The following is a 27,837-nucleotide window of genomic DNA, read 5'->3' as shown; positions in this document are numbered from 1 at the left end:
CAGAGTAATCATTCCTATTTACAGGTCTGTACGATTACATTTTTTAGCTGAGGCGTCAGCAGAGCCCAAATGACTATGTGGGCCCCCTGTTCTTCGTTAGGCAGGCAGATGTTATACGGTGGTCTTTCCCCACCGCGCCTTGGCGGCAGCTTTCCCAAGCTTCAGAGTGTCCCTCAACACGTAGTCCTGGACCTTGGAATGTGCCAGTCTGCAACACTCAGTCGGGGTCAACTCCTTCAGCTGGAAGATCAACAGGTTTCGGACCGCCCAGAGAGCGCCCTTCACCGAGTTGATGATCCTCCAGGCACAGTTGATGTTCATCTCAGTGTGCGTCCCGGGGAACAGACCGTAGAGCACGGAGTCCTGCGCCACGGCGCTGCTCGGGACGAACCTCAACAAACACCACTGCATTCCTCTCCAGATTTCTTCTGTGTAGGCACATTTCAGAAGGAGGTGTGTGACAGTCTTGTTTCCCCCCCCCCAGCTGCTTCGAGGTCAGCGCACGGTGCGGCTGAGAGTCCGGGCGTGCATAAAGGATCTCACAGGCAGAGCCCTTCTCACCACCAGCCAAGCCATGTCTTGGTGCTTGTTGGAAAGTTCTGGCGATGAGGCATTCTGCCAAATGGCTTTGACAGTCTGCTCAGGGAACCGCTCGGTAGGATCCGCCCTCTCCTTTTCCCGAAGGGTCTCAAGGACACTACGTGCTGACGGACTTGTGGTCAAAGGTGTTTTTCTTCATAAACTTCACCACGAAGGACAGGTGATACAGAACGGCCCAACTACTTGGAGCGTTCCGCGGCAGCGAGGCCAGGCCTATCCTTCACAACACCGGGGACAGGTAGAATCTCAGTACGTAGTGACACTTGGTGTTTGCGTACCAGGGATCCACACACAGCTTGATGCAGCCACACACAAAGGTGGCCATTAGGGTGAGGGTGGCATTGGTATTTTTTTCACCCGTTGCCCAGATCTTTATACAGCGAGTCCCTTCGGATCGGATCCATCTTTGACCTCCATAGAAACTGGAAGATGGCCCGGGTGACTGCAGCGGCACAGGTTCTGGGAATAGGCCAGACCTGTGCCACGTATAACAGCAATGACAGTGCCTCACACCTGATGACCAGGTTTTTTCCCGGGATGGAGAGCGACCGTAGTTTCCATCTGCTCAGTTTCTGCCTCACTTTGCTGATACGCTCCCCCCAAGACTTGGCGCATGCCCCAGCCCCACTGAACCAAATACCCAGCACCTTCAGGTGGTCAGTCCTGACGGTGATGGGGTTCAAGGATTGGTCGGCCCAGTTCCTGAAGAGCATGGCCTCGCTCTTGCCTCGGTTTACCTTGGCCGCTGAGACCTGTTCAAACTGGTCACATTTGCACATGAGTCTGCACACGGACAGCGGATCCGAGCAGAAAACAGCAATGTCATCCATGTACAGGGAGGCCCTAATCTGCAGGCCGCCGCTGCCAGGAATAGTCACCCCTCTCAGGCTCGCATCCTTCCTGATGGACTCAGCAAATGGCTCAATGCAGCACACAAAATTGGCAGGAGAGAGAGGGCAGCCCTGCCTGATTCCAGATCTGACTGGGAAGCTATCTGATTCCTACCCATTCATTGAGACCGCACTGACAATGTTGGTGTAGAGCCGTCTGATCCAATTGCAGATTCCCTCCCCAAAGCCCATTTTGGAGAGAACATCTCTCACATACCTGTGTGATATCCTGCCAAAGGCTTTCTCCTGGTCCAGGCTGATCAGGCACGTGTCCAACCCTCTGTCCTGCACATAGGCGATCATATCCCTGAGGAGTGCGAGACTCTTAAGCGATCTTCCTGCCCGGTACAACACAGGTTTGGTCAGGGTGAATCACCGACTCCAGAGCAGACCTGACACGGTTGGGATAACCTTTGACAGAATTTTGTAATCCGCATTCTGATAGTGCTTCATCAACGGTTTACAAATCACACACCACCAGGTTATAGTCCAACAGGTTTAATTGGAAGCACTAGCTTTCGGAGCAACGCTCCTTCATCAGGTGGTTGTGGAGTACACAGTTGTAAGAGACAGAATTTATAGCAAAAATTTACAGTGTGATGTAACTGAAATTATACATTGAAAAATACTTTGATTGTTTGTTAAGTCTCCCATCTGTTAGAATGGCCATGATAGTTTCACTTCTATCATATGTAAATCACAAAACCTTTTTAAAAAGTTACATTCTCAGGTTAACTGTAACAATTGGTGTCAGCGCAGATAAGATGTTGAGATGTTGAAGGTGTTGGCTCCCTGTGTTCCCAGTCTGTGCCATCCCTTGTGGTTGGAGGGTTCCTAGGCGGAAGATGAGGCGCTCTTCCTCCAGCTGTCATGTTGCTATGGTCTGGCGATGGAGGAGGCCAAGGACCTGCATGTCCTTGGTGGAGTGGAAGGGGGAGTTGAAGTGTTGAGCCACGGGGTGGTTGGGTTGGTTGGTCCGGGTGTCCCAGAGGTATTCCCTGAAATATTCCGCAAGTAGGCGGCCTGTCTCCCCAACATAGAGGAGGCCACATCGGGTGCAGCGGATGCAGTAAATGACGTGTGTGGAGGTGCAGGTGAATTTGTGGAGGATATGGAAGGATCCCTTGGGGCCTTGGAGGGAAGTAAGGGGGGAGGTGGGGGCACAAATTTTGCATTTCTTGCGGTTGCAGGGGAAGGTGCCGGGAGTGGAGGTTGGGTTGGTGGGGGGGTGTGGACCTGACGAGGGAGTCACGGAGGGAGTGGTCTTTTCGGAACGCTGATAGGGGAGTGGAGGGAAATACATCTCTGGTGGTGGTCCGTTTGGAGGTGGCGGAAATGACGACGGATGATACGATGTATACGGAGGTTGGTGGTGTGGTAGGTGAGGACCAGTGGGGTTTTGTCCTGGTGGTGATTGGAAGGGCGGGGCTCAAGGGCAGAGGAGCGGGAAGTGGAGGAGATGTGGTGGAGGGTGTCGTCGATCACGTCTGGGGGGAAATTGCGGTCTTTGAAGAAGGAGGCCATTTGGGTTGTACGGTATTGGAACTGGTCCTCCTGGGAGCAGATGCGGCGGAGATGAAGGAATTGGGATTATGGGATGGCGTTTTTACAGGGGGCAGGCTGGGAGGAGGTGTAGTCTAGGTATCTGTGGGAGTCGGTCGCTTTATAGTAAATGTCCGTGTTGATTCGGTCGCCCGAGATAGAAATGGAAAGGTCTAGGAAGGGGAGGGAGGAGTCTGAGACGGTCGAGGTAAATTTGAGGTCGGGGTGGAAGGTGTTGGTAAAGTGGATGAACTGTTCAACCGCCTCGTGGGAGCACGAGGCAGCGCCGATACAGTCATCGATGTAGCGGAGGAAAAGGTGGGGGGTGGTGCCAGCGTAGCTGCGGAAGATGGATTGTTCCACATATGCTACGAAGAGGCAGGCATAGCTGGGGCCCATGTGGGTGCCCATGGCTACTCCTTTGGTTTGGAGGAAGTGGGAGGATTGGAAAGAGAAGTTGTTCAGGGTGAGGACCAGTTCAGTCTGTCGAAGGAGGGTGTCAGTGGAAGGGTACTGGTTGGTATGGCTGGAAAGGAAGAAGCGGAGGGCTTTGAGTCCTTCGTGATGGGGGATGGAGGTGTACAGGGACTGGATGTCCATGGTGAAGATAAGGCGTTGGGGACTGGGGAAGCGAAAATCATGGAGGAGGTGGAGGGTATTGGTGGTGTCCCGAACGTAGGTGGGGAGTTCTTGGACTAAGGGGGACATGGCCGTGTCGAGGTATGCAGAGGTGAGTTCTGTGAGGCAGGAGCAGGCTGAGACAATGGGTCGGCCAGGGCAGTCAGGTTTGTGGACTTTGGGCAGGAGGTAGAAACGGGCGGTGCGGGGTTGTGGGACTGTGAGGTTGGATGCGGTAGATGGGAGATCCTCTGAGGTGGTGAGGTTATGGATGGTCTGGGAGATGACAGTTTGATAGTGGGAGGTGGGGTCATGGTCAAGGGGGCAGTAGGAGGAGGTGTCCATGAACTGGCGTTTAGCCTCAGCGGTGTAAAGGCCGGTGCACCAAACTACCACCGCGCCTCCCTTGTCTGCAAGTTTGCTAGTGAGGTTGGGGTTGGAACGGAGGGAGTGGAGGGCTGCATGTTCCGAGGGTGAGAGGTTGGCGTGGATGAGAGGGGTGGAAAGGTTGAGGAGGTTAATGTCGCAGTGGCAGTTGGCTATGAAGAGATCGAGGGCAGGTAACAGGCCAGCATGGGGTGTCCAGGTGGATGGGGTGTGTTGGAGGCAGGAGAAGGGGTCGTCAGAGGGTGGGCAAGAATCCTGATTGAAGAAGTACGCGCAGAGGCAAAGGTGGCGGAAGAATTGTTCAATATGTTGCCGCGTGTTGAACTCGTTAACCCGAGAGCATAAGGGAATGAAGGTGAGGCCTTGGCTGAGGACTGATCTTTCATCCTCAGAGAGGGGGAGGTCTGGAGGGATGGTGAAAACATGGCAGGGCTGGGAGCTAGGACCTGCTGTGGGGCTGGAGCTTGGAGTGGGGACAGTGTTGGGCGTGGGGGCGGGGTTAGACTTGCGGGCGGGGGTGGAGATTGACGTGGGGGCGGGGTTAGGCATGGTGACAGCGATCAGCGTGGGGCGTAGTCATGGTGACAGAGATTGGCATGGGGGCGGAGACGCATGCGGCGTGGTGGTCGTGCAGGTTAGTGATGTCACTGGGGGCAGAAATGGTGTTCCTGACAGCTGTGGACCTCGCGGAGGCCTCGAATCTGTCGGCGATGGTCTTCCTGGTGATCTTGGAGGCAGTTGTCTGGGTGGCGATCGCGGAGGCTGCAAGGTCGGTGGGGGCGGAAGTGACGTCATGGTTCGTGGCAGGCGCTGTAGCAGCCGCATGGTTAATAGCGCCAGAATGATTTCGGAAGCTGATGGAAGATTCTGGAACGGTTGAAGAACCAGAGTGTGGGGGTAAGTACATGAAAGTTTTTGGTACTTACTGTCTTTAATTTCCGATATGGCTAGAAAGAACTGTTTAGTGTAAGGATTCTTCTGTGGATGAAGAACAGTCGAGGTCCTTTGCAAGTCTGTGAGAGTGTTGTCCTGAGCTGGGGTAGGTCTAATTGCAGGGAATCTAGGTACCTGTCATACTCCTTGTATGACAGGTAGAAGCACAAACAGAATGGTTTTATACAGAATACAAAACATCTCCGTGAGTGATTAAACTAAATATACATACATAAGCAAAAATAATGATAACAATAATCATAACTTTTATTGCACCATGCATAAAATGTCCTGCCAGAAGTGACAAAAATAAACTATTTCAACAGACAGAAAGAGAAATGTGGCCTTAAAAAGAACATGCAGCTCAGAGACTGAAACCAAATGGCTGGATGGCTTCCTCGTTTTCTTCAAAGTACACGGTTAGATATTGATTTTGTGGGACATATTTTATGTTCTCAACTTCACCACCATGGTTGCTTGGTTTCTGGAAATGAATTTCAAGCTTGTCCTGTAATTCTTCCTCTTCCATGGCATTTTTGATATCTGATATCATCACAGTTCGCTTGCAAATTCCATTAAATGTCTGAAAGAAAATTGGAAGGATGAGGTTTGTCACTACAATGTTTAAAAGTATTGGGGTAACACTCCAGACATAATAATGTTAATAAAGTCCAGATTCTGACTGAAGCCTGCACATTCACAGTCAGTTTTTCCACCTAGCGGGTACATCCCTGGAGACTATGGGTAATTTAGCATGGCCAATCCACCTAACCTGCACATTTTTGGACTGTGGGAGAAAACTGGATCACCAAAAGGAAACCCATGCAGACACAGGGAGAATGTGCAAATTTCACACAGTTACCCATGGTTGGGACTGAACCCAGGTCCCTGTCACTGGTCGGCAGCAGTGGTAACCATTAAGCCACCAATATAGCCCCCCCATGGGATAGCCCCTCTCCCACATTGGGAGAGTGCACTGTATTAAAGGCACTACATAAATCCCAGTTATTGGTGCTTTTGTTGCAGAATACATTGCTCACTAATAAATTAAAGCTGGGTACATTTTTAGACTACAAGGATTAACCGTTCAACAAACAATTTTCTGAGTCTTCGGTTCATCACACTTGAATTTTTACAGATACAGTTTTTGTACATGTACCTTAGTGAGGTGACAACAACATACTCACCTGAAACTTCTCTAATGAATAATCCTGCACAGATTCAACAGACACTGAACAGGTTGTTATCCCATTTAGGGTAATTGTGAATTTCTTCTTTTCCGCAACACGCTGGGCAGCTGAAAGAAAAATCCAAGATATGAGGAATTCTTCAACATTAATACGTGACATAGGGGTGGCCAAATTCACACAAAGCTTCAGCGCTTTCTTAGAAACTTACAATTGCTCCCAAAGAAAAGAACTATCCAATATTCAGTTTGATATCCATATCGATGGAAATAGTGGCAATGCGTGATTTTGGTCCAACCTGTCTAGGCCGATCAGGTTTTCCAAATTAAACTAATTCCATTTGCCTGCGTTTGGCCCATATCCCTCTAAACGTTTCCTATTCATGTACCCGTCCAAATAACTTTTAAATGTAATTGTACTGGCCTCCATCACTTCCTCTGGCAGTACATTCCAGATACAAATCACCTTCTATGTGAATAAGTTGCCCCTCAAGTCCCTTTTAAACCTTTCCCCTCTCACTTTAAACCTATGCCCTCTAGTTTAAATTCCCCTACCGTCAGGAAAGACCTTTGATGTTCATCTTATGTATGCCCCTCATGATTTTCTAAGACTCTACGGCAGCATCAATGAGACTGCCTCTGCTGTTTCCAAGAGTGACATCTGGATTATATGTCCATTGACCAATTAACTACTTGATGAGAGGGATCTTGTCCTTTTAAAGGGTGCTTCATGTAGCTTGCTGGCCAACTGTTGACCACTGCTAATTCACCTAACCAGGAGCAGAACTAAAGCTGGTGGGGTCAGGATCACTGAGGCTATTCAGATAGACACCATCAATGTGAAGGGTTGGGGTTTACTGGTTGATAAGGGCATAGGTGGGGTGTGGGTTTACTATGGGTTTGGTCTTTACTACTAGGTGAACGCTCCGTGTGTCATAGGATGGCCAATAAGGAGGACATTCCCATGAAGGATGCTGTCAGCATTTAACCCTACATGCCGGTGGGGTGTAGCCTACCGTAGAATGACAATGGCAGTGGGAAGATGACCTTAAAGATGGCTCATAATTGGCCACATAAAGGCCTCACTTTGCTTGTAAGCTGCAGCCATCCACTGTGTGCCACTGGTAAAACGTCAGTGGTGGTGGGAATATCACTCAGCTTCCTTCATCTGATTGCCAGGAATCAGTATAGACACAAAGAAATTTCATGTTGTGAATCCTTCTCTGTTTCTATGAACATCCACATGGTTCCCTTGCTGCAGCCTCCTGTCACTGACATTCAGTTTGGCTGGTTGGCAGGCATGAAATAAATTCAAGAAAGGATAGCAATTTTCTGCTTTAAGCTCGGCAGGACTTTGTCATCTTCAGCCTTGTTGGAATCTTCAATTCTTCTGGCCTTACTATACACTAAGTATTAAGCTCACAAACTCTTCTCTCTCTCTCTCTCTCTCTCCATATTTGCTGCTTTTCCAACAATTTCCTATTTTTACTTTAGATGTCCAGCATCCTCTGTATGTGTCTTCACCATTAGTTGGGCTTTTTGCTGAGATCACTTCCCTAAAACAGCGATGTCCTGCTCTGCCTATAACTGTCAGCCAATGAGAAGCCAGCAGCTACAATCAGCCTCCACACCACTTTAGAGACCACGGCTGCTGTTGGCATAACGTGGAATTCTGGGAGCAGAGGGAAAAGTAGCTGACTTTTTGGAATTGCAGGGGGAATGCCTTTAGCAGCAAGGACAGAGAGATGGTTTTCAATGGCTCTGCCAAAAGGGCTGCCTGCAGTGAGGTTGATCATAGAATCCTATAATACAGATAGACACTGTTCAGCCCATCAAGTCAGCACCGACTCACTGAACAGCATCCCATAGCCCCCCCTATCTCCATACCCCTGTATTTACCATGGCTAACTCACCTACAGGACAAATTAGCATGGTCAATCCACCTAATCTTTGGACTGTAGGAGGAAACTAGAGCACTTGGAGGAAACCCACGCAGACACGGGGAAAACATGCAAGTCCCACACAGACAATCACCCAAGGCTGGAATCAAACTTGGGTCCCTGGCACTATGAGCTAACCACTGAGCCACAGTGCCATCCTAGTGCAGCTGGTGCGAAGTCTTCTAAATGGTCACTACTCAATCTTTGCAATGAAGGTTGAGATGTTAATTCCTGGGATAGAATGCTACAGATTCCTGGCGTGAACCTACTCAAATATTTTCCACTTCCCAACTGTTTTCCAGGAAGGGAAGATCCTCACTGTATTTCTATTAGACTCAAGTCAAAGCTTGTGGTGGGGGAACACTGTGCTTGCTATCAGTTCTATTAACACATTTACTGTTTAACACATGAGGACTATCCTGTGATTCCCTGGGCCCAATTACAAATGTTGCTTTTGAACTATTCACCAAATATAGGATGAGGACACAAAATTGGAAAGAAAAAAGGTTTCTGGGATCTTCAATTAATAATTGAGACCCGCACTTTAATTATCACTGATCTGTCCAGTTAACTCTACTACTGGGAAGCTTGAGATCAGGAGTGTTTAAGTCAGACCTGGTAAAGCAGTTGAGGGACAGGATGATTGCTGCTTTTAACTTTATAAGATTTTGGGCAGAGTAGATAAAGCAGGTTATAAGAGACTATCTTAAATTGTCCTGAAACTGCAGAACCAGCATATATAGTTTGTGTTTGAATAAACACACAGTCACAACAGGCTTAACTTAATTCTAAGTAAGTAGATTTCCAGTGAATTAAATCTGTGTCCATTGACTAGTGGGTGGTCAATCTATGGAGCAGAACTCTCTCAGGAGATGGTCAGAGAAGACTTTAATTCATTTCAGATGCAAACAAAATAGATATAGCGTTCTGGTATACAGCATAAAAGTAATTTAAGACAATCCATGTGGTAAATGTAGCATTTTTGGAAGGACTTTAAAGCTATGGTTTCCAAAATCCCCCATTATTTGGATTTTCCCTGAGTCATTTCTGGTTGTGTTGGAAAGTAATCAACTGAGATTTATTGTCTTGTGTGATCAATAATCCTGGGATGGCAGGAAAAACATGAAGAGAGACTGATTCAGTTAGAACTATATTCACTGGAGTTCAGAAGAATGAGAAAGGATCTCATGGAAACCTTTAAAATTCTAACAGGCTAAATGCAGGAAGGATTTTCCTGAACACTTGGAAGTCTAGAACCATGGGTTACAGTCTAAGGGTAGGCTATTTAGGACTGCGATGAGGAGAGATGTCTTCATCCAGAGAGTGGTGAGTCAGTCATAGAAAGTGGTTGGGGCCAAGACATTGAATGTCTTCAAGGAGTTGGCTATAGTTCTTACAGCTAAAAGGAACAAAGGAGAGAGTGGGAACAGGGTACTGAGCTGGATGATCAACCGTGAGCATATCGAATGGCCTACTCCTGCCCCTACTTTTTATGTTTCTATTGCATCATGTGACTTCATGACATTGGCAAGTAATTCTATATTAAAGATGTGCTCTGACTCTCTATTCACTTCTCCCTGTTTGTATCCTCAATAACAGCAAATTGAATTGCTATAGGGGCCTTTCTCTCTCACACATCCAATCAACAATTGTAGTGAAAAGGGAAAATATTTCACTTACTTCCTTTCTCAACAAAGGTGACCAGGGCAGTTCCAGTATTACGATCATAACTTACATTCTCCACCTCCCCTCCACCTAAACTGGGCTTTGAAAAGCTAATTTCCAACTTGTCTCTCATCTGTTCTTCGGGAAGGTTGTCTGGAATTTGGGAAACTTTAACCGTCTTCCTGCAGATGTCAACATGTACCTGAAAGTATTATAAAGATATTTTAAGTAAAACTTTGAGTCAAAGGGGTGGATTAATTAACTGTCCTTGCTCTGAATGCACGAGAAATCAATGAACATATGTCTGAAGCAATTGATTTTATTCATTATATATGTATTGATCTTATAACAGACAATAGAGAATAGTTCAATAAGAGACCATATGAAGACCTAAAATTCTGAGAATATTTCAGGACAATTCAATCGGCAATATTCTGACATTGCTTTACATGCATTTACCTCAAACTTCCTTGCTGTGCCCAGTTTGACAGGATGAAGCTTCACATCTAGCTTCCCAGGATCCAGGTTTATGTGATGTTTGGGTATTTTCAGAATTGTATTAGCAACTTTAAATGTAAGATTAAAAAAAAATTAGAGAGAATTAAATGGGAAGATATCATTTCAGCAGCTTCAAGAAGGAGTGAAGAGATAAGATTAGAGACCTATAAGAAAATAAGAAATAGGAGCATGAGAATGCTTCTGGCCTGTCAAACCTACTCTGCCATTCAATATGATCATGGCTGATCTTTTTGTGGACTCAGCTCCTCTTATCTGCCCTCTAACTAGAACCCTTAATTCTCTTATTGCTCAAAAATCAATCTATCTGTGCCTTTAAAAAGGTAATGTAAAGTCATCATACTCCCATAAGTTGCTTTCTCATTAGAAAGAGATGACTGTCAGTGACATAAACCTGAGGGTCACCAGGCCTCAGATGAGGGGAAGAGGTTGAGAAGGTGAGACCTTCACAGTAACCTCAGCCAGTGTTAGAATTGAACCCATGTCACTAACATCACTCAACAGCCACCCGGCGAACTGAGCTAGGCAAGTCCAGCATTTGGCACCCATCCCCAACTCATCTTGAACCGAGTGGCTTGCTGGTCTACTTCAGAGGGCATTTAAGAGTCAACCACATTGCTGTGTATCTAGAGTTGTGTAAAGACTAGGTGAATGTTGGGCACCAGATTTCCTTCTATAAAGTCATTAGTGAACCAGATAGGTTTTGATAATCCTAACCATTTCATGCTCATCTTTACTGAAGAGTTGCTTCCTATTCTAGATTTGTTAATTCACTGAAGTTAAATGCTACCAATTGCCATGGTGGGTTTTGAACCCTAGCCCTACTAGACTACTTATCCAGTGAGAGTCTGGTGCTAGAAAAGCACAGCAGGTCAGGAAGCATCCGAGGAGCAGGAGAATCAGAAGCATCTGCAGTCCTCACTTTCTCCTACTTGTCCAGTGACATTATTACTGCGTCACATTCTCTCCAGTGCAGCAAACCCATTATGTAATGGTTTATATTTCTCTAAATAAAATGAGGCCCATATCCTTTTAGCGCAGGAATGTCATTTTTGCATACTGTGAAAGGATAATCGAGAACTCCCAGAGTCTTGTAGTCTTATATTAAGGGTAGCTAATTACCTTGCTCATTTTCAAAGGTGATTAAGGCTTGTCCATTCTGAAGAGCCAGTGATACTTGAGGTAAGATGACATAGCAGCACTTGATCTTCAAAAAGTCTTCTCCCTCTTCAGCTGTTGGCACACTTTCTTTGAGTTTGGTGAATCTGATATTCTTGTCAGGCAAAGTTGCCTTCATCTGTACAGAACAAAGACCAGACTGACAATTAGATTCCTAAAGGTTTAAAGAAGATTAAAATAAACTTCTCCAGCAGTTCCATAAGACCATAAGACATAGGAGAGGAAGTAAGGCCATTTGGCCCATCGAGTCCACTCTGCCATTCAATCATGCCTGATGGGCATTTCAACTCCACTTACCAGTGTTCTCCCCATAGCCCTTAATTCCTCGAGACAACAAGAATCTATCAATCTCGGCCTTGAAGACATTTAGTGTCCCGGCCTCCACTGCACCCTGTGGCAATGAATTTCACAGGCCCACCACTCTCTGGCTGAAGAAATGTCTCCTCATTTCTGTTCTGAATTTACCCCCTCTAATTCTAAGGCTGTGTCCACGGGACCTAGTCTCCTCGCCTAATGGAAACAATTTCCTAGCGTCCAGCCTTTCTAAGCCATGTATTATCTTGTACGTCTCTATTAAGTCTCCCCTTAATCGTCTAAATTCCAATGAATACAATCCCAGGATCCTCAGCTGTTCCTCATATGTTAGACCTACCATTCCAGGGATCATCCGTGTGAATCTCCGCTGGACACGTTCCAGTGCCAGTATGTCCTTCCTGAGGTGTGGGGACCAAAACGGGACACAGTACTCCAAATGGGGCCTAACCAGAGCTTTATAAAGTCTCAGTAGCACATCACTGCTTTTATATTCCAACCCTCTTGAGATAAGTGACAACATTGCATTTGCTTTCTTAATCATGGACTCAACCTGCATGTTTACCTTTAGAGAATCCTCAACTAGCACTCCCAGATCCCTTTGTACTTTGGCTTTACTAATTTTCTCACCAATTAGAAAGTAGTCTATGCTTTTATTCTTTTTGCCAAAGTGCAAGACCTCGCATTTGCTCATGTTGAATTCCATCAGCCATTTCCTGGACCACTCTCCCAAACTGTCTAGATCCTTCTGCAGCCTCCCCACTTCCTCAGTACTACCTGCCTGTCCACCTAACTTCGTATCATCTGCAAACTTCGCTAGAATGCCCCCAGTCCCTTCATCCAAATCATTAATATATAATGCGAACAGCTGTGGCTCCAACACTGAACCCTGCGGGACACCACTCGTCACCGGCTGCCATTCCGAAAAAGAACCTTTTATCCCAACTCTCTGCCTTCTGTCAGACAGCCAATCCTCAATCCATCCCAGTAGCTCACCTCGAACACCATGGGCCCTCACCTTGCTCAGCTGCCTCCCATGTGGCACCTTATCAAATGTCTTTTGAAAGTCTAGATAGACCATATCCACTGGGTTTCCCTGGTCTAACCTACTTGTCACCTCTTCAAAGAATTCCAACAGGTTTGTCAGGCATGACCTCCCCTTACTAAATCCATGTTAACTTGTTCTAATCAGACTCTGCTCTTCCAAGAATTTAGAAACCTCATCCTTAATGGTTTCTAAATCCAGGTTTAAACTGTTTTGTACGTAATGAAAGACAAGAATGTTTACATCCATGTAGATGTGGGGCTAGAAAGTTGACCCAGTTAGATCTGTTTCACTGATATAAAATGAACTCAAAATCAGCACAATTTCAAGGACCAGTGTTCTGCATCACAAAATGACCCAAGCAAAAACATTCTGTTGGTGGTCACCCTAAAACAGGAATTAGTCCTCATGCACATATGAATGAGGGCCCGAATGTATGTTTAAGGCCCGCGAAAACAAACTGGGATGCTTTAAGTAAAATGGATGTGCGTGAAGTATTTCCTTGAAAAATGGAACATGCCCATGGTCTTTTAATATGGCCTTTTAATACATGGAGTGAACTGCTGTGTAGCTACCACACAGTTCAGGCTATCCAGGAAACTCTCCTAGTCTGACCACTTGCCATCGGTTTATTGGATGGACTTACAGATTGATAATTAACCTTTTATTCATATTAAAACACAAGACATCAAGTCCGTAGCTGGCATTTCAATTTAGAGCTTCTGCCTGAAAGGAAAGAACGTTACCACTGAGGCACAAGACTTCATCTGTAAAGCTGGTCTGTTCAGGTTTCTCTAGTTTGTATGTAACCACAAACATTGGGTAGTGACTTTGTTTTCATTTATATAAAACTAAGGTGGGAATTATCAGCTGCATTCACTTAAATGAGCGAACAGAAAAGGGAGAAAGTAGAAGGGCAAAAAGATGACACAGATTCCTTCACAATAAAATCTCCTCCACTCACCTCTGTTTGCTAAAATTCAAATGTTAGTTCAAAATGTTCAGCAGGGAAGAGTAGACAGCTTCAATGAAATGACAAGTACACAAGTTTTGCAAGCTCTGTATTCAATCTTGATCGCATCCCACCTGAAGTACTGTGTATGGTTTTGATCAGCACATTATAAAAAAGGATACAGAGCAATGGAGCAAGTGAAAGATAAGTGTTTACAAGGGCAATACCAGAAATGTGGAGAGTAAACCTATCAGAAAAGGATGAACAAGCTACATCCTTTTTCCGCCAAGTGATTCATATTGGTAAGAAGAACAGGGGAAACAATAGAAAGGATACAATTCTTTTGAGGATGCAGGAACAGAGAGACCTGGTTTGATAGTGCCTATGTCATTGAAGGTGGTAAGACAAAGTGAGAGAGCAGTTCATAAATCATTCAGTGTCCTTGGCTTTATTAATAAGGTCATTAATAGAGTACAAGAGCAAGGAAGTTAAACTAAACTTGTATAAGACACTAGTACAGCCTCAACTGGAGTATTGAATACATTTCCTACATTCACACACTTCAGGAAAGATATGAAGACACTGGACAGACCTCAAAATAGATTCACGAGAATGATTCCATACTTTGGAGAACTTAGGTCTGTCTTGGAAAAAGTAAAACTAGGAGGAGATATGATGGAAGCATTCAAAATCAAGGAGGAATCCAGACAGAATAGTGATGGACAATTTCCTACTTGTGAAAGGATTGAGAACAAGAGGGCACAGATTTTAAACAATTGATAACTGAAGAAAAAACAGCAAAAAAAATCACACAATAAATGGCTATGTTCTGGAATTCACTGCCTGTGAACATGGTAGTGGGAGGAGGTTCAGTTGAAATTTTCAAATGGGAATTTGACTGTTACTCGAAACAAGGAGTGTGTAGGGTGAAAGCAGGGGAAATGGTACCAAATGAATTGCTCATTCAGAGAGCCAGTGCAGACACAATGGGCCAAATGGCCTCTTTCTGAGCTGCAAAAATTCTGGAAACTTTCTCCATTAAAAAAGGAGCCTGATGGGGTGACCTAATACAGTTGTTTAAAAGAACGAAAGGTTTTAATAAAATAGAGAGAATGGATTCTTGCAACTATAAAGAAGAGGCCATTAAATTCATATCCTCATTAAGAAACTAAAAAACATTCATAAGAATCTTTTTTATTTAGATTGTCGCAAATACTACAGGGAGTGGCTAATGTGAATACCATAGATAATTCAAGTAGAGGCTAGTTAGGAATAAGATCTGGAAGGGATTCCAGTTAATGGAGATATTGCTAGATGAAGAAAGAATAGGAGATGGCTCAAGAGGAGCATTAATGGACTGATTAGGCTGAAGGACCTGATTTGGTGCTGTATGTCTTATGTAATCTTTAGTAACTCCAGCAACCATTATCCAATCAGTCTCAGACAAATGAAAAATGACAAGGTGTACTTACATCTATTTGAAAAGAAAGCAGGATTTAATGAGCAGCAAGGATGCAATTTTCTTGATGACACAACTCGTAATGGTTACCTTGAATTTAGCATGTAGTAGGCCACATTCCTCTTGCTTAATTCGGAGTTGTTTTTCAAGTTCAATCAGTCGTCCTTTTAGTTGTTCACATTCAGTCTCTTTATCAAAGAGCTTCTCCTATGGGAAGAAACATACTTCAAAACAACTTGCAATTAAATCTGTTTTCAAAATAGTGATACACAGATTCAATATTCACAATAAAAAAAACTCTACCATTACCTAAAATTGATCTGTTAGTGGCTTTGGACTTTTTATTAAAGGAGAAATGTAAATCTACTGGAAGTGATTCAAAGGAGGTTTACTACAATGATAGCCAGAATGAAGTTGTCTTATCAGCAAAACTGGACAGGCTGAGCATGTTTTAACTTAAGTTTAGAAGAATGTGGACTGACTTGATGAAAGCCTAAAGTTGCCAGACCATAGGACTGCTTTCTGACTGGAAAAAGAAAGAGGTGACTGATGGTGGTTTTAGCGTGAGTGTCAACTATAGTGTTTGACTGAATCAAACTCAAATTAGTTTTGTCCAAGATCCTTGAAGGTCATCTGGCCTCAGGTGAGGGAAGAGCTTGAGGAGGACAGCCCTTCGCGGTCACTTCAGCAGGAATTGAACCCATGTTGTTGGGGCCATGACAACAACCATCCCGCCAACCAAGCAAGATCATGAAAACTCTTGTGGCAAGGAGAATGCTGAAAGGATTTTTCCTCTTGAGGGTCAGTCTAGAAATAGAAGACACCATTATAAAATGCTGGGTTGCCCTTTTAAAACAGAGCTGAGGGCATTTTATTTTCCCTCAAAAGGGTTGTGTCACTTTGGAACTCTATACCTCAAAAGACAGTGCATGTAGGATCTCAATACTTTTAAATCAGAAGTAGATAGATTCAGCTCTGAAGAAGGGTGACTAGACCTGGAAGATTAACTATTTTCTCTCCACAGATGCTGCCAGAGCTGCTCAGTCTCTCCAGCAATTTCTGGTATTGTTTCAGATTTCCAGCATCCAGAGTACTTTGTTTAATGCTACTGTAGATAAGTTCTTGTTAGGCAAGAAAACCAAAGGTTATCAACGATGGACATGTGGTATTTAGAATACAAACAGAGCAACCTTGATCTTATTGAATGATGAGGTATGCTTAAGGGGCTAGGTGGCCTAATTCTGCTCATAACTGATATCTCTTCTAAAAGTCACTGACAAAAGTGCAGCTTTTTTTCTTAGCTGAAAATGTGTTGCTGGAAAAGCGCAGCAGGTCAGGCAGCATCCCAGGAGCAGAAGAGTCAACGTTTTGGGCATGAGCCCTTCTTCAGGAATTCCTGAAGAAGGGCTCATGCCCAAAACGTCGACTCTCCTGCTCCTTGAATGCTGCCTGACCTGCTGAGCTTTTCCAGCAATACATTTTCAGCTCTGATCTCCAGCATCTGCAGTCCTCACTTTCTCCTAGAAGCTTTTTTTCTTACTCAGGTACATTCTGGATGAGTTGCAACACTTACAGCTTGACCAGTTGAAATTGAATCCATGAATATATTAATTTAAAATTCTGGGAATGTTCAATAAAATTTGGAAAACATATTACAGAAAAGTTGATTCTTTGCCATTAGGATTTCTATTTCTGTGCTTAGACTTTTATTCATTTCTGGGAAGCAAGTGCTGTTACTGGCAATGCCAACATGCACTGCCCTTCATAACAGTCCTTGAGAAGACGGTGGTGCCTTTTGAATCACTGCAGTCCATTTGCTGTAGATATACCCAACTGTTACTGAGGAGGAGTTCAAGCTTTAGACCCAACAACAGTGAAAGACTGGCAATACAGTTCCGAATCAGGATGGTGCATGGCTTAGACAGAAACTGCACGTCGTATTCTGCATTTGCTGGCCTTGTCCCTCTAGGTGGCTTGCTGGTTTGAATGTGTTGTCTGCAGTACGATCAGCTCTATCCTCAGATGAGAGAACATTAATAGGTATTGTGTAATCTGAGCCAATAAGAGCTTTGGAATCATACTAGCCTGCCTGATGCCATCATTGATAGAAGATTGCTCCTAAAATGAGTTATGGATGATACATCCATGTTATTGTATTTGAAAGGTCAGGATCATAATGTACAAGGATCTTGGACAAAACTAATATGAGTTTGTTCAGTCAAACACTGTAGTTGACACTCAATTCAACACTATTGTGACCTTGCTTCAAACGTTGCCTATCAGGACTCATTAACTTGGGCTAATTTTTGGTAACTTGTTAACCATTCCCATAAATTGTTGGAGTTCTGTAATAATCCTGCCAGTGGAAGTGGCCTAATGGCTGCTGTCATCTCTTGTGTCTGAACAATGTGGCCCAAAATTATCAGCTTTGAGAATTCACACTTATCATAAAAGGGTGAAACCAGAATCCTCTAATATTCTCAAAACTTTCCTACACTGTCATCATGTTGGGCTTTAGTGAACCATGGATGAGAATGTCTTCCAACGTGTAAGATGTCATTGTCTGTAAAGTTTCGGGTCTGAATGTGATGCTAAAGGGTAGACAGTTAAAAACATTAATGTCAGATGGTGTTATAAACATGATCAACAGTGTGGAGTCCTCAGAGAGAAGTTAGCAAAAGTTCACATCCAGCTTAGTGAAGATTATGCACTTTGCAAGCTTCAGACATTCACTTGCATTCCAATTCTATCTCTTTGTTTAAAATATGTTCAGTTGACACAAATTTTCACTGATATACTTCATTTAGGAACAGGCAGCATCGCAGCACACCATGCAGTTAGCTGTGTGACTTTTGAAAAAAATATCTTTTTAGTGCATCATCTCAATCTCCTCTCTTACCAATCACACAACACCAGGTTATAGTCCAACAGGTTAAATTGGAAGCACACTAGCTTTCGAAGGAGTGACCCTCCGAAAGCTAGTGTGCTTCCAATTAAACCTGTCGGACTATAACCTGGTGTTGTGTGATTTTTAACTTTGTACACCCCAGTCCAACACCGGCATCTCCAAATCATCCTCTCTTACCGGTAACTAGTGTGGAACCTTCTAGGATGTGAACAAGCGGATATGATCAGCATCTGCCATCAGTATGATGTGAAATGCTATGTTCCGTATACCCAAGCCTTTAAAGAGTTTTGGAAATTGTTATTTAAACTCATTTGCTGGTTTCCAACTGACCAGTGCATTTACTTTGAGGAAGTGTTTAAGAGCTAAGCAGGCTCTCCTGCTGGTCACAGATAAAAGACTGTGTTTTAACAATTTCCTTGACTTTGTGTTGTTAGGTTGCCTGGAGCTAGCCTTTGACTTTGTTCAACCTAGCCATGCAGTTAGACAGACAAAGATTGTAGGGTAAACACCCCCAGCTAATTAAGGCTGATAGAACAGCGTTCACAGCTGATAGCCAGTTTAAAATGTGTATGTTGGCTGTTTACGGCAATGTTCACACTCCAGTCTTGACTCTCCTGGTCTATGAATGTCCCAGGAGAAAACATTAAGTGTATCAGTCGCTTTTAAAATTGGCTGCCTTGTATTTTCTGAATATGGAATTCTATAATGAAAAGAGTACATAACCATGGCATTCTGCAGTCTGGTGAGACTGTCTTCCTGTTTGTGGACCTTCTTTGTGTAATGTCAGAACACTTTTAATTGAGTCTTTATGCCTTTTCTGTATGTTATGGTTCTGCACCCTCTGTGATGTTCTGACTGTCTGAGCTCCTGGATCATCTAGAAGATTTTAGGCACGCTAGGGTAGAATTAATTGCTCACATACTTCAAGCTCAAGTTTTCCACAGTGCTGTCTCTATTGGCTGTCAGACTGGTCTGATGCTTGGGTTGGTTTAAAGTCCCTTGCCCAGTGTACTGTGACATTGCTAGGCTTCATTTTAAGTTGTTTGAGCCACTTGACTCCAGTTAATCACAGTTGCTATCAGTTAGTGGGATCAGATTCATGTGAGTAAGCAATAACAGGTTTTGCTAAACATGACTATACCATCATATAAACGATGGTAAGAGAGATATCTTCTGGAATCCTCTTGTCTCCGGCTCCAGTTCCATGTGATCTCATGTCACCATGACAACGTTTCCTTTGTACATGCTCAGTAGCTATTCCTTTAGGAATTATTAACCTTGTACTCCATTGGTGCCTGCAATTGCTGGGGCTACCATGAAGGTCTCTGCTCAACACTGCCCCTTACCCAAGGGGACCTTCAGGTTAAATTCACAACCAGTCATCTCTGTGAGAGCTGGTTAGCTCAATTGACTCAGTTGATTGATTTGTGGTACTGAGTGATGCTAACAGCATGGGGTTCAGCTGCCACACTGGCTGGGATTACCATGAAGGTTCTGCCTTCTTAACCTCACCCCTTGTCTGAAGCATGATGATCCTCAGATTAAATCCAACACCAGTTGTTTCCATCTAATTAGAGGGTAGCTGTCTGGGACTGTGGTGAATTTATCTTTCCCAGCCCAAATGTTTATGAAGTGGAGTCAGTGAACCAAATATATATTGGTTGTGGAGCGACTGCACACCTTTTTTTTAAGTTATTTGAAAAATGTTTTGTGGTTTTTCTGGATGCACTTCAGCCCCACGCTCCTGATCTTTGGATATCTAGGGTGGAGAAGAATTGGCAGATTTACTTCTGGGTCTACCAGGCTGGCAGTAAACAAATCCAGGAAGCAGGGTGTGGAGGGGGTCATCTCTGCCAACTGCCTGCCAGTCTTCTGCGGTTATGTTCATGCTCAGGCATCCTTAGAAACGGAGCATGAAGCGTCTAGAAACACACTCGATGCCAGTGGGGAATACAGTGCTTTATTTCCCCCTCCAACTCCATTTTGATTTAGCCCTTTCCCGCTCTCCCAACCCCTCCCTCACTTTTGATGATTTGCATCGCCTGTAATGGGCTTTGATTTTAAATATCCACTTGGCTACACTGACATTTACTCGTCATAGTTGATACCAAAAAATAAGTATAAAGGAGACCCAGGGATGGGTTTGCTAGAACTAGCAAATGAAAGTCACAAGTCGTCACTCTATTTTGGTGTTCAACAGTAAACAATGTTCCTTTTCCAGTTGGATTTTCTGAGTTATAACGCAAGTCTTTGAAACTATGTATTTCATCAATTGACTTTAAAGCTTCAAAATATAAACAAAAAGTTAAAAAAAATTATATTTACCTTAAAGGACTCCTTTGTCTTTTGAATCTCTCCCTGGAGCTTCTCATGCTCATTATTCAGCTTGTACAGTTCATGAGAAATTTTCTTCCTTTTTTCCTCTGCATCCAGCTTTGCACAGATTAAACCTGATTTTATGCTTTCTAAGTTGTCAACTCTACTCTGTTAAAAAAAAAGCACAAGGCACAATATAACTCCAAAAAATGTTCTACATCTACTACATTTTTTAAAAATGCATACATTTAAGCCTTTTGTTTAGAATTCATATGACTAGGTCTTCATTAAATGGCTGAAACCAGCTTTTGAACCAATCGATTTTCATTAAATATGAACAAGGGGCTATTTCACTCTATTCATGTATCCTGAATAAAGTGAGTGCACATATAGAAGTTACCAATACTAATTCCCAGAGTGCTAATAACGAATGTTTGCAGATGTGGACAATGGAATACTACACATCTGTCCACCATCAAGAAAAAACACTGAAATGAGTTGCCACAATCTGCTGGAGTTTCTCAGAGGACAAAATGGTCAACGTTGGCAGATATCTGCATGATCTCTTCCAATGACTTCCAAAACGTATTCCCAGAAATTGTGGAGAATTGGGCAAGTTCACCATGTTGAAATATATCAATCCCTAATTCTTCCACATACCAATCTTTTCTAAAGGTAAGTAGCATCACCTCTGCATAACCCATAGAATTTAAATTGTTTCTCCCTCAGCTTTCTGCAATTGGAGTTCTTGTCACCAACTACCGCCCCCCCCCCCCCCCCTCCACCCCCCACCCCCAATGCTAAAGTTATTATTCCCTTTGAGCTTTGTCTCATCTTTTCATTATCTATTCTGTAGATTCAAAGTATGTTATGGCCATGTGCAAGAGGGATATGGATATTTGAGTAGACCTCCAATTCAGATAAAGATCAGGAAATAATTATCTAATTACTTTCCTTATCTGCAAATAAATTTTGGAGGCAGTCGCTGTGACTGAGAGTTAGGAACTGCATGAGAAGTAACTTGGAGGGACCTGACCTTGAGGAACAGAGAACCGCAGCAGGAATACTTTTTTCAAAACATGTTGGCTCTAGAACAACTCTCAAGCGGTGACCTAAGCCAAAGTTTAAAATAGGGAGTGGGCCAAACAGTAGAAGCACATGAAACAATGATGTTTATCATAACGTTACACAGAATCTAAGCATACTTCAGGGTTGAGTCACAGAGTTGGACCACATGAAACAGACCTCTCAGTCCAACTTGTCCACGCTGACCAGAAATCCTGAATGAATCTAGTCACATTTGACAATAGGACCATAAGACACAAGAGCAGATATTAAGCCATTCAACCCAGAGTCTGCTCCGCCATTCAATCACGGGTGATAAGTTTCTCAACCCCTTTCTCCCAGTACCCTTGATCCCCTCGATTCTCAGTTTTAAATATACTCAATGGCCTGCCCTCCACAACCTTCTGTGGCAATGACTTCCATAGAGTCACCACTCTCTGGCTGAAGAGGTTTCTCCTTATCTCTGTTCAAAAATGTCTCCCTTTTACGCTAATGCTATGCCCTCAGGTCCTAATCTTTCCAACAAATGGAAGCATCTTCCCAACATTTACTCCATCCAGGCCATTCAATTTTTAAAAAGGGTGTCACGTTAGCAATTTTCCAGTCTTCTGGGACCCTCCTGGATTCTAGCAATTCCTGAAAGATCACGACTAACGCCTCCGTTATCCCTTCAGCAATCTCCCTTAGAACTCTGGGGGCAGTCCATCTGGTCCAGGTGATTTGTCCACCTCAGGTTATTCAATTTTTCTATCACCTCCTTCTTGGTGATGGCCACCATACTCAGCTCTCCCCCCTCATTCTCTTGAATTTTTGGGATATTACTTGTGTCTTCCATCGTAATTATTCAGTCCCGCATTTGCCACCATTTGGTCCATATTCCTCAAAATCCTTCTTATTCATGTAACTATCCAAATGCCTTGTAAATGTCATATTGCACCAATCTCCACCACTTCCTCTGGCATCTCATTCCATATACGCACCACTCCCTGCATAAAAGCATTACCCTTAGGTCCCATTTATGTCTTTCCTCTCTCACCTTAAACCTATGCCCTCTAGTTTTGGACTCGTCTATTCTGGGAAAAAGACCTTGGCTACTCATCTTATCAATTTGTAGGGTTATGTGGAAAGAGTAAGAAAGTGAGACATAACTGGTTGACATAATGGGTTGAATCAACACCTTCTTGTTAGTATAATTTGAAATTGGGAGATATTAATAACTAATGAATTGTGTCATGCATGAAATTTCTTTATTGGGGACTACATTTTACAAAAGGAATACTGTCTTTATTATAATCTCAGAAAAGTTTTCACAAGAACATATTGGTTTCATTCGATACTACACAAAAAAAATCACCTCACACAAATAAACTGAAGGAGTTCAACCAATTCAAGTTGGAAATTTTCAATTCTTCTTGCTTAAATTTTCTATTTATAAATTTTTGACAATGAATTGAATTCACAAAAGCAATTTACAATTTAATGCAGTCGTGACTGAGAAACATAATATCAGCTATGATGACAAGATCACAACAAATGCATAAAATCAGTTAACTGACTTATCCTTATTCAGGAGAACCTCAGTTTTCTCTTCTTCTTACTAATGACACACCAGTAAAAACTGTTTTTAATGATTAGATTAAGGTCAATCTAGAATTACCTAGCAAGATAGGACCAGTTAGTCAAGTCATAGAAGGGCTGTGAGATATTCTGTACCTGCCACAATTCTAACTCTTCTTCTGCTTGCTGAAGTGTTTTGCAAAGGCTCATGTTGTTCTGCACGTTCTCTTGAATAATTTCAAAATCCTGAAAAACAGATTGGGAAAGATTATTGACGGACAAGATGAAGAAGTATACTGAGAAAATGAATACGTAAGTTTTCTTTTGCGTATTCATCAATCAATTATTTTTGGCTATACTTTAAACACAAATAGAACCAATTATGTTATCAGTACAAAACCAATACTTGTTGAAAACTTAATGGAAATAATTACTGAACAATTAAATGTCAAGAGTGTAGTGCTGGAAAAGCTCACCAAGACAGGTAGTATCTGAGGAGCAGGACAATCGAGCATAAGCCCTTTATCAAGAATGAGGCTTGTGGGCCAAGTTGGGGGGGGGGGGGGTTGAGAGATAAATGGGAGGGGGTAGGGGCTGGGGGGAAGTTAACTGAAAATGCACTAGGTAGGTCAAGGTGGGGGAGAAGGTGATGGTTGGAGAGGAGGGTGGAGTTGATAGATGGGAAAGACAATGGACAAGTCAAGAGGGTGGTGCTGAGTTGGAGGCTTAGGACTGGGATAAGGTTGGGGAGGGGAAATGAGGAAACTGGTGAAATCCACATTAATCCCTTGTGGTTGCAGGGTCCCAAAGCAGAAATTGAGGTGTTCTTCACCTAGGCGTTGGGTGGTTAGGGTTTGGTGATGGAGGAGGCCCAGGACTTGCATGTCCTTCGTGGAGTGGGAGGGGGAGTTGAAGTGTTCAGCCGCTGGGGGTGGTTTTTGCGGGTGTCCCAGAGATATTCTCTGAAATGATCTGCAAGTTGGCATCCTGTCTCCTCGATGTAGAGGAGACCACATCGGGTGCAATGGATACAGTAGATGACATTGGTGGAAGTACAAGTAAATTTCTGTTGGACCTGGAAGGATCCTTTGAGGTTTCGGAAGGAGGTGAGGAGGAAGATGTTGGCACAGATTTTGTGGTGGCAGGGGAAGGTGCCGGGAGTGGGGTGTGGGCTCAGGGGTGGGGAGGTTGGAGCATGGATCTGACAAGGGAGTCGCGGAAGGAATGGTCTCTTCCAAATGCTGATAGGGATGGGAAGGGAAATGTATCTCGAGTGGTGAGGTCCGTTTGGAGGTGGAGGAAGTGGCGGAGGATGATGTAATGTATCCAGAGATCGGTGGGGTGGGGTGGGGTGGGGGTTCTGTCCTTGTTACTTAGGGAGGGGTGGGGTTCAAGGGCAGAGATGCAGGAGGTAGAGAAGATGCGCTGGAGGCACCGTCGACTACGTGGGAGGGGAAATTACAGTCTTTGAAGAAGGAGGCCATCTGTTACTTTCTGAGGTGGAATTGGTCATCCTGGGAACAGGTGCAGTGCAGACGGAGGAATTGGAAATAAGGAATGGCATTTTTACAGGAGGCAGGGTGGGAGGGGGTGTAGAGTCGAGAGTGAGGTGCGGGAAAAGCACAAATGATCAGGCAGCATCCGAGGAGCAGAAAAAAAATCAACATTTTGGGCAAAAGCCCTTCATCAGGTGGTGTAGTCCAGATAGCTGTGGGAGAGAATGGGTTTATAGTACATATCTGTGGTTAGTTGGTAACCAGAGATGGAGATGGACAGGTCCTGGAAGGGGAGGGGGTTGTTCGAAATGGTCCAGGTGAACTTGAGGTCAGGGTGAAAGGTGTTAGTGAAGTTAATGAACTGTTCAACCTCCTGGTGGGAGCACTAGATAGCGTCGATACAGTCATCAATGTAACAGAGGAAAAGGTGGGGAATGGTGCCAGTGTAGCTGCAGAAGATGGACTGTTCCACGTACCCGACCAATACCCAGTACACATCAATCCGCCATGACGAAGGCCTCCAAGCCCTCCATTTCTGACATTCCAGATTTAAAGACAAAAATGTCACAACATTTTCAATAAAGTAGATGGTAATATTGCCATTGATCATTTAAATCTTCAGAAATAGGGACAATGTTCTTATAGAATGTTATATTTAAATGGATAATTCCATATCTAATCCAATTTATAATCAATTTCCATTCAATAAATAAATTGTTGATTCTGAAAATGAAAGTTGTAAGCTCAAACTTCGTTCCAGCATCTCAATCAAAGTGGCTATTTCATTTTGACACTGGCAGAGTGCTGCACTGTTGGAAGTCCCACCACTCTTCAAATTTTAAATCAAGGTTCTGTCAATATGTTCAATACACATTAAATATCCCAGTTAGCTATGTCAAGAAAAATATTGAGCTTTTCAATGTCGTAACCAGCATCATAAGACCGCATGAACATAGGACATGGCAGCAGAATTGGGCTGTTCGGCCCATTGAGTCACCTCTACCATTCAATCATGGCTGATATGTTTCTCAACCCATTCTCCTGCTTTCTCCCTATAACCCTTGATCCCCCTACCAATTAAGAACTTATCTATCTGTCTTAAATACATTAACTGCATGTAGACTTGGCCTCCACAGCTGCAAATGTGTTGCTGGTCAAAGCACAGCAGGCCAGGCAGCATCTCAGGAATAGAGAATTCGACGTTTCGAGCATAAGCCCTTCATGATGAAGGGCTTATGCTCGAAACGTCGAATTCTCTATTCCTGAGATGCTGCCTGGCCTGCTGTGCTTTGACCAGCAACACATTTGCAGCTGTGATCTCCAGCATCTGCAGACCTCATTTTTTACTCGAAGACTTGGCCTCCACAGCCTTTGTGTCAGATTCACAATCCCTCGTTGAAGAAATTATTTATCACCTCACTTCAGTCTGAGGCAGTGGCCTCAGGTCCTAGTCTTTCCCACGAGTGGAAACATCTTCTCCGTGTTCAGGCTATCGAGGCTGCTCGATATTCTGTAAGTTTCAATGAGATCCCCCTTCATCCTTCTAAACTCCACTAAGTTGAGAGCTAAATTCCTTAATTGCTCCTCATACAACAAGCCCGTCATCCCTTCCAAAACTGATCAGCTGGAAATTCATCTCATTGTAGGCTATATAGGTGAAATGGCTGCCATATTCATCAACATAAAACAGGCATTTCATTGCTGAGTAACTGACCATGTGAAACACTCTGGACTATTTCTGAGGTATTCTCTCTTTCTTTTAAACTCAATACCAAGTGATACAAAGCGAGGTATCGAACTGTGGAAGGTGCAGAAATAAAATCAGTCTTGTCTGGCCATAAATCTGGCAAGATAGTTAATCACAAGCACAAAGCCTTCAATTTTTCTCCAAGTTCTAATTTTCTTATAGTATGGTGAAAAGGTTATTGCTATATTGCAAATCATCCAAAGATGCTGTGTTCAGAGAATTTTATTTAACATAATACATTCTTTTGACTAATATACTTAGAAAGTTTAAAAAACACATAACTCCAGGTTATAGTCCAGCAGGTTTATTTGGAAGCACTAGCTTTCAGAGCTCTGCTCCTTCATCAGGTGGTTGTGGACACCTGATGAAGGAGCCATGCTCTGAAAGCTAGTGCTTCCAAATAAACCTGTTGGACTATAACATGGTATTGTGTGATTTTTAACTTTGTACATTCAGTCCAGCACTGGCATCTCCAAATCATACTTACAGAATGTGAGATACTAAATTCTGCAGCTGGGATGTCTGTCATCCTCTTCCATACCTGATGAAAACAACGCAGTAAAATCAATTTATATAAATGTTAATTGAATTTCTTGCACAGATCAAATGTGATAGGAGATGATAAACATGTTTCCACAACGGAATATGTCAATATAGTTGGTTTGGCAGCATTCTTACAACTTTCAGTGTGGATTAAATTTGAGGTCAGAAAAGGAAGCACCTAAGTGTAATTAATTTGTCCAAGCCATGCCGACTCATATTGATGTTTGAATTCTGATTGAAACAGTGGGTCACAAGAAACAGGAAAAGTTAGGCCAGGACTAAGCTCAGTAGCCAAACCCCAAGTTTGTTCAGGCCTACCCAAGGCAACGTTAGAGGTACATTTGGCCCAACGTGAAGGAGAAAACACTCGTATTTTCGGCTGGCCACACATTTATAAGTGTGAAAAATATTTTAACAGCATTGTTACGAAGATCAGAAACAAGGAAGCAACTTCAATTCAGAAGGACTGCCAGAAGTCGTTCGACACCAGCGAAGAGGTTTACTTGAAATCGCCAGCGTTCAGAGCGGTCTACAACCTGACTTCTGACCTTGTTCAGCCCAGTCCAACACCGGCAACCTCCACATCATGTCAAAAATATCGTCAAATGTGAATTGCAATGTACAAAGGACACGCTTACGATTATTTTTTTTTAAAAGTGAAACCCTTCCGGTCATTTCAGAAGTAGAAACATTCCCGATGATTACGCCGTCGAGCGTGAAATCCCGTGTCTCAGCCTGAAATGTTGGGGAAGGGGCTGGAATAGAGTTTTTCTCACCCTGAAGGGAGGATCACCCAACCTCCCGGTGCCCTTAAATCAAGCGACGAAACGCGATCGACGAGTTTTACCGGAGCGCTTTATACAACTGCTTACACCGCCTTGTTCCGCTGTTTGTTCGCAACTTTACTTTCACTTTCCAGAGCTACTTACTGGAAATCATCTGACAACTGCGAAATATTATACTTTAAACAGGGAGGCAGAC

General features: G+C 43.6%; 1 protein-coding gene across 2 annotated transcripts; it reads right to left on the bottom strand.

Annotated features, from left to right (window-relative positions):
• Positions 1–1,972: 1,972 nt before the first annotated feature.
• Positions 1,973–27,775, bottom strand: nmi (N-myc (and STAT) interactor). 2 transcript variants are annotated; one of them, XM_060827085.1, is made up of 10 exons: positions 27,633–27,775; positions 26,801–26,854; positions 23,227–23,316; positions 20,458–20,616; positions 15,315–15,431; positions 11,400–11,574; positions 10,221–10,327; positions 9,777–9,963; positions 6,158–6,267; positions 1,973–5,553 (listed from the first exon to the last, which is right to left on the bottom strand). In XM_060827085.1, exons 2-10 carry the CDS (start codon positions 26,840–26,842, stop codon positions 5,335–5,337), a joined length of 1,206 nt encoding a protein of 401 aa, XP_060683068.1. In that variant the 5' UTR covers positions 26,843–26,854; positions 27,633–27,775; the 3' UTR covers positions 1,973–5,334. The 2 variants fall into 2 exon arrangements, with proteins under 2 accessions (XP_060683068.1, XP_060683069.1); XM_060827086.1 differs by lacking the exon at positions 27,633–27,775 and adding an exon at positions 27,495–27,597.
• Between the last annotated feature and the right edge of the window lie 62 nt (positions 27,776–27,837).

The sequence above is a fragment of the Hemiscyllium ocellatum genome, chromosome 7 (genome assembly GCF_020745735.1).
Source record: "Hemiscyllium ocellatum isolate sHemOce1 chromosome 7, sHemOce1.pat.X.cur, whole genome shotgun sequence".
Taxonomy (NCBI): Eukaryota; Metazoa; Chordata; class Chondrichthyes; order Orectolobiformes; family Hemiscylliidae; genus Hemiscyllium; species Hemiscyllium ocellatum.
Note: the sequence above shows the minus strand (reverse complement) of the source record. Positions and strands in the feature narration are given on the sequence as shown.

Bases quoted from the DNA above. Each gene is read 5' to 3' on its own strand.
- nmi (XM_060827085.1), bottom strand. From the start codon at position 26,842: ATGACAGACATCCCAGCTGCAGAATTTAGTATCTCACATTCT. The intron at 6,268-9,776 runs GTAAGTGAAATA...TTTTTCTTTCAG, and splicing joins CACCTTTGTTGAGAAAGGAA to CTGCCCAGCGTGTTGCGGAA. The intron at 5,554-6,157 runs GTGAGTATGTTG...ATTTTCTTTCAG, and splicing joins ATTCATTAGAGAAGTTTCAG to ACATTTAATGGAATTTGCAA.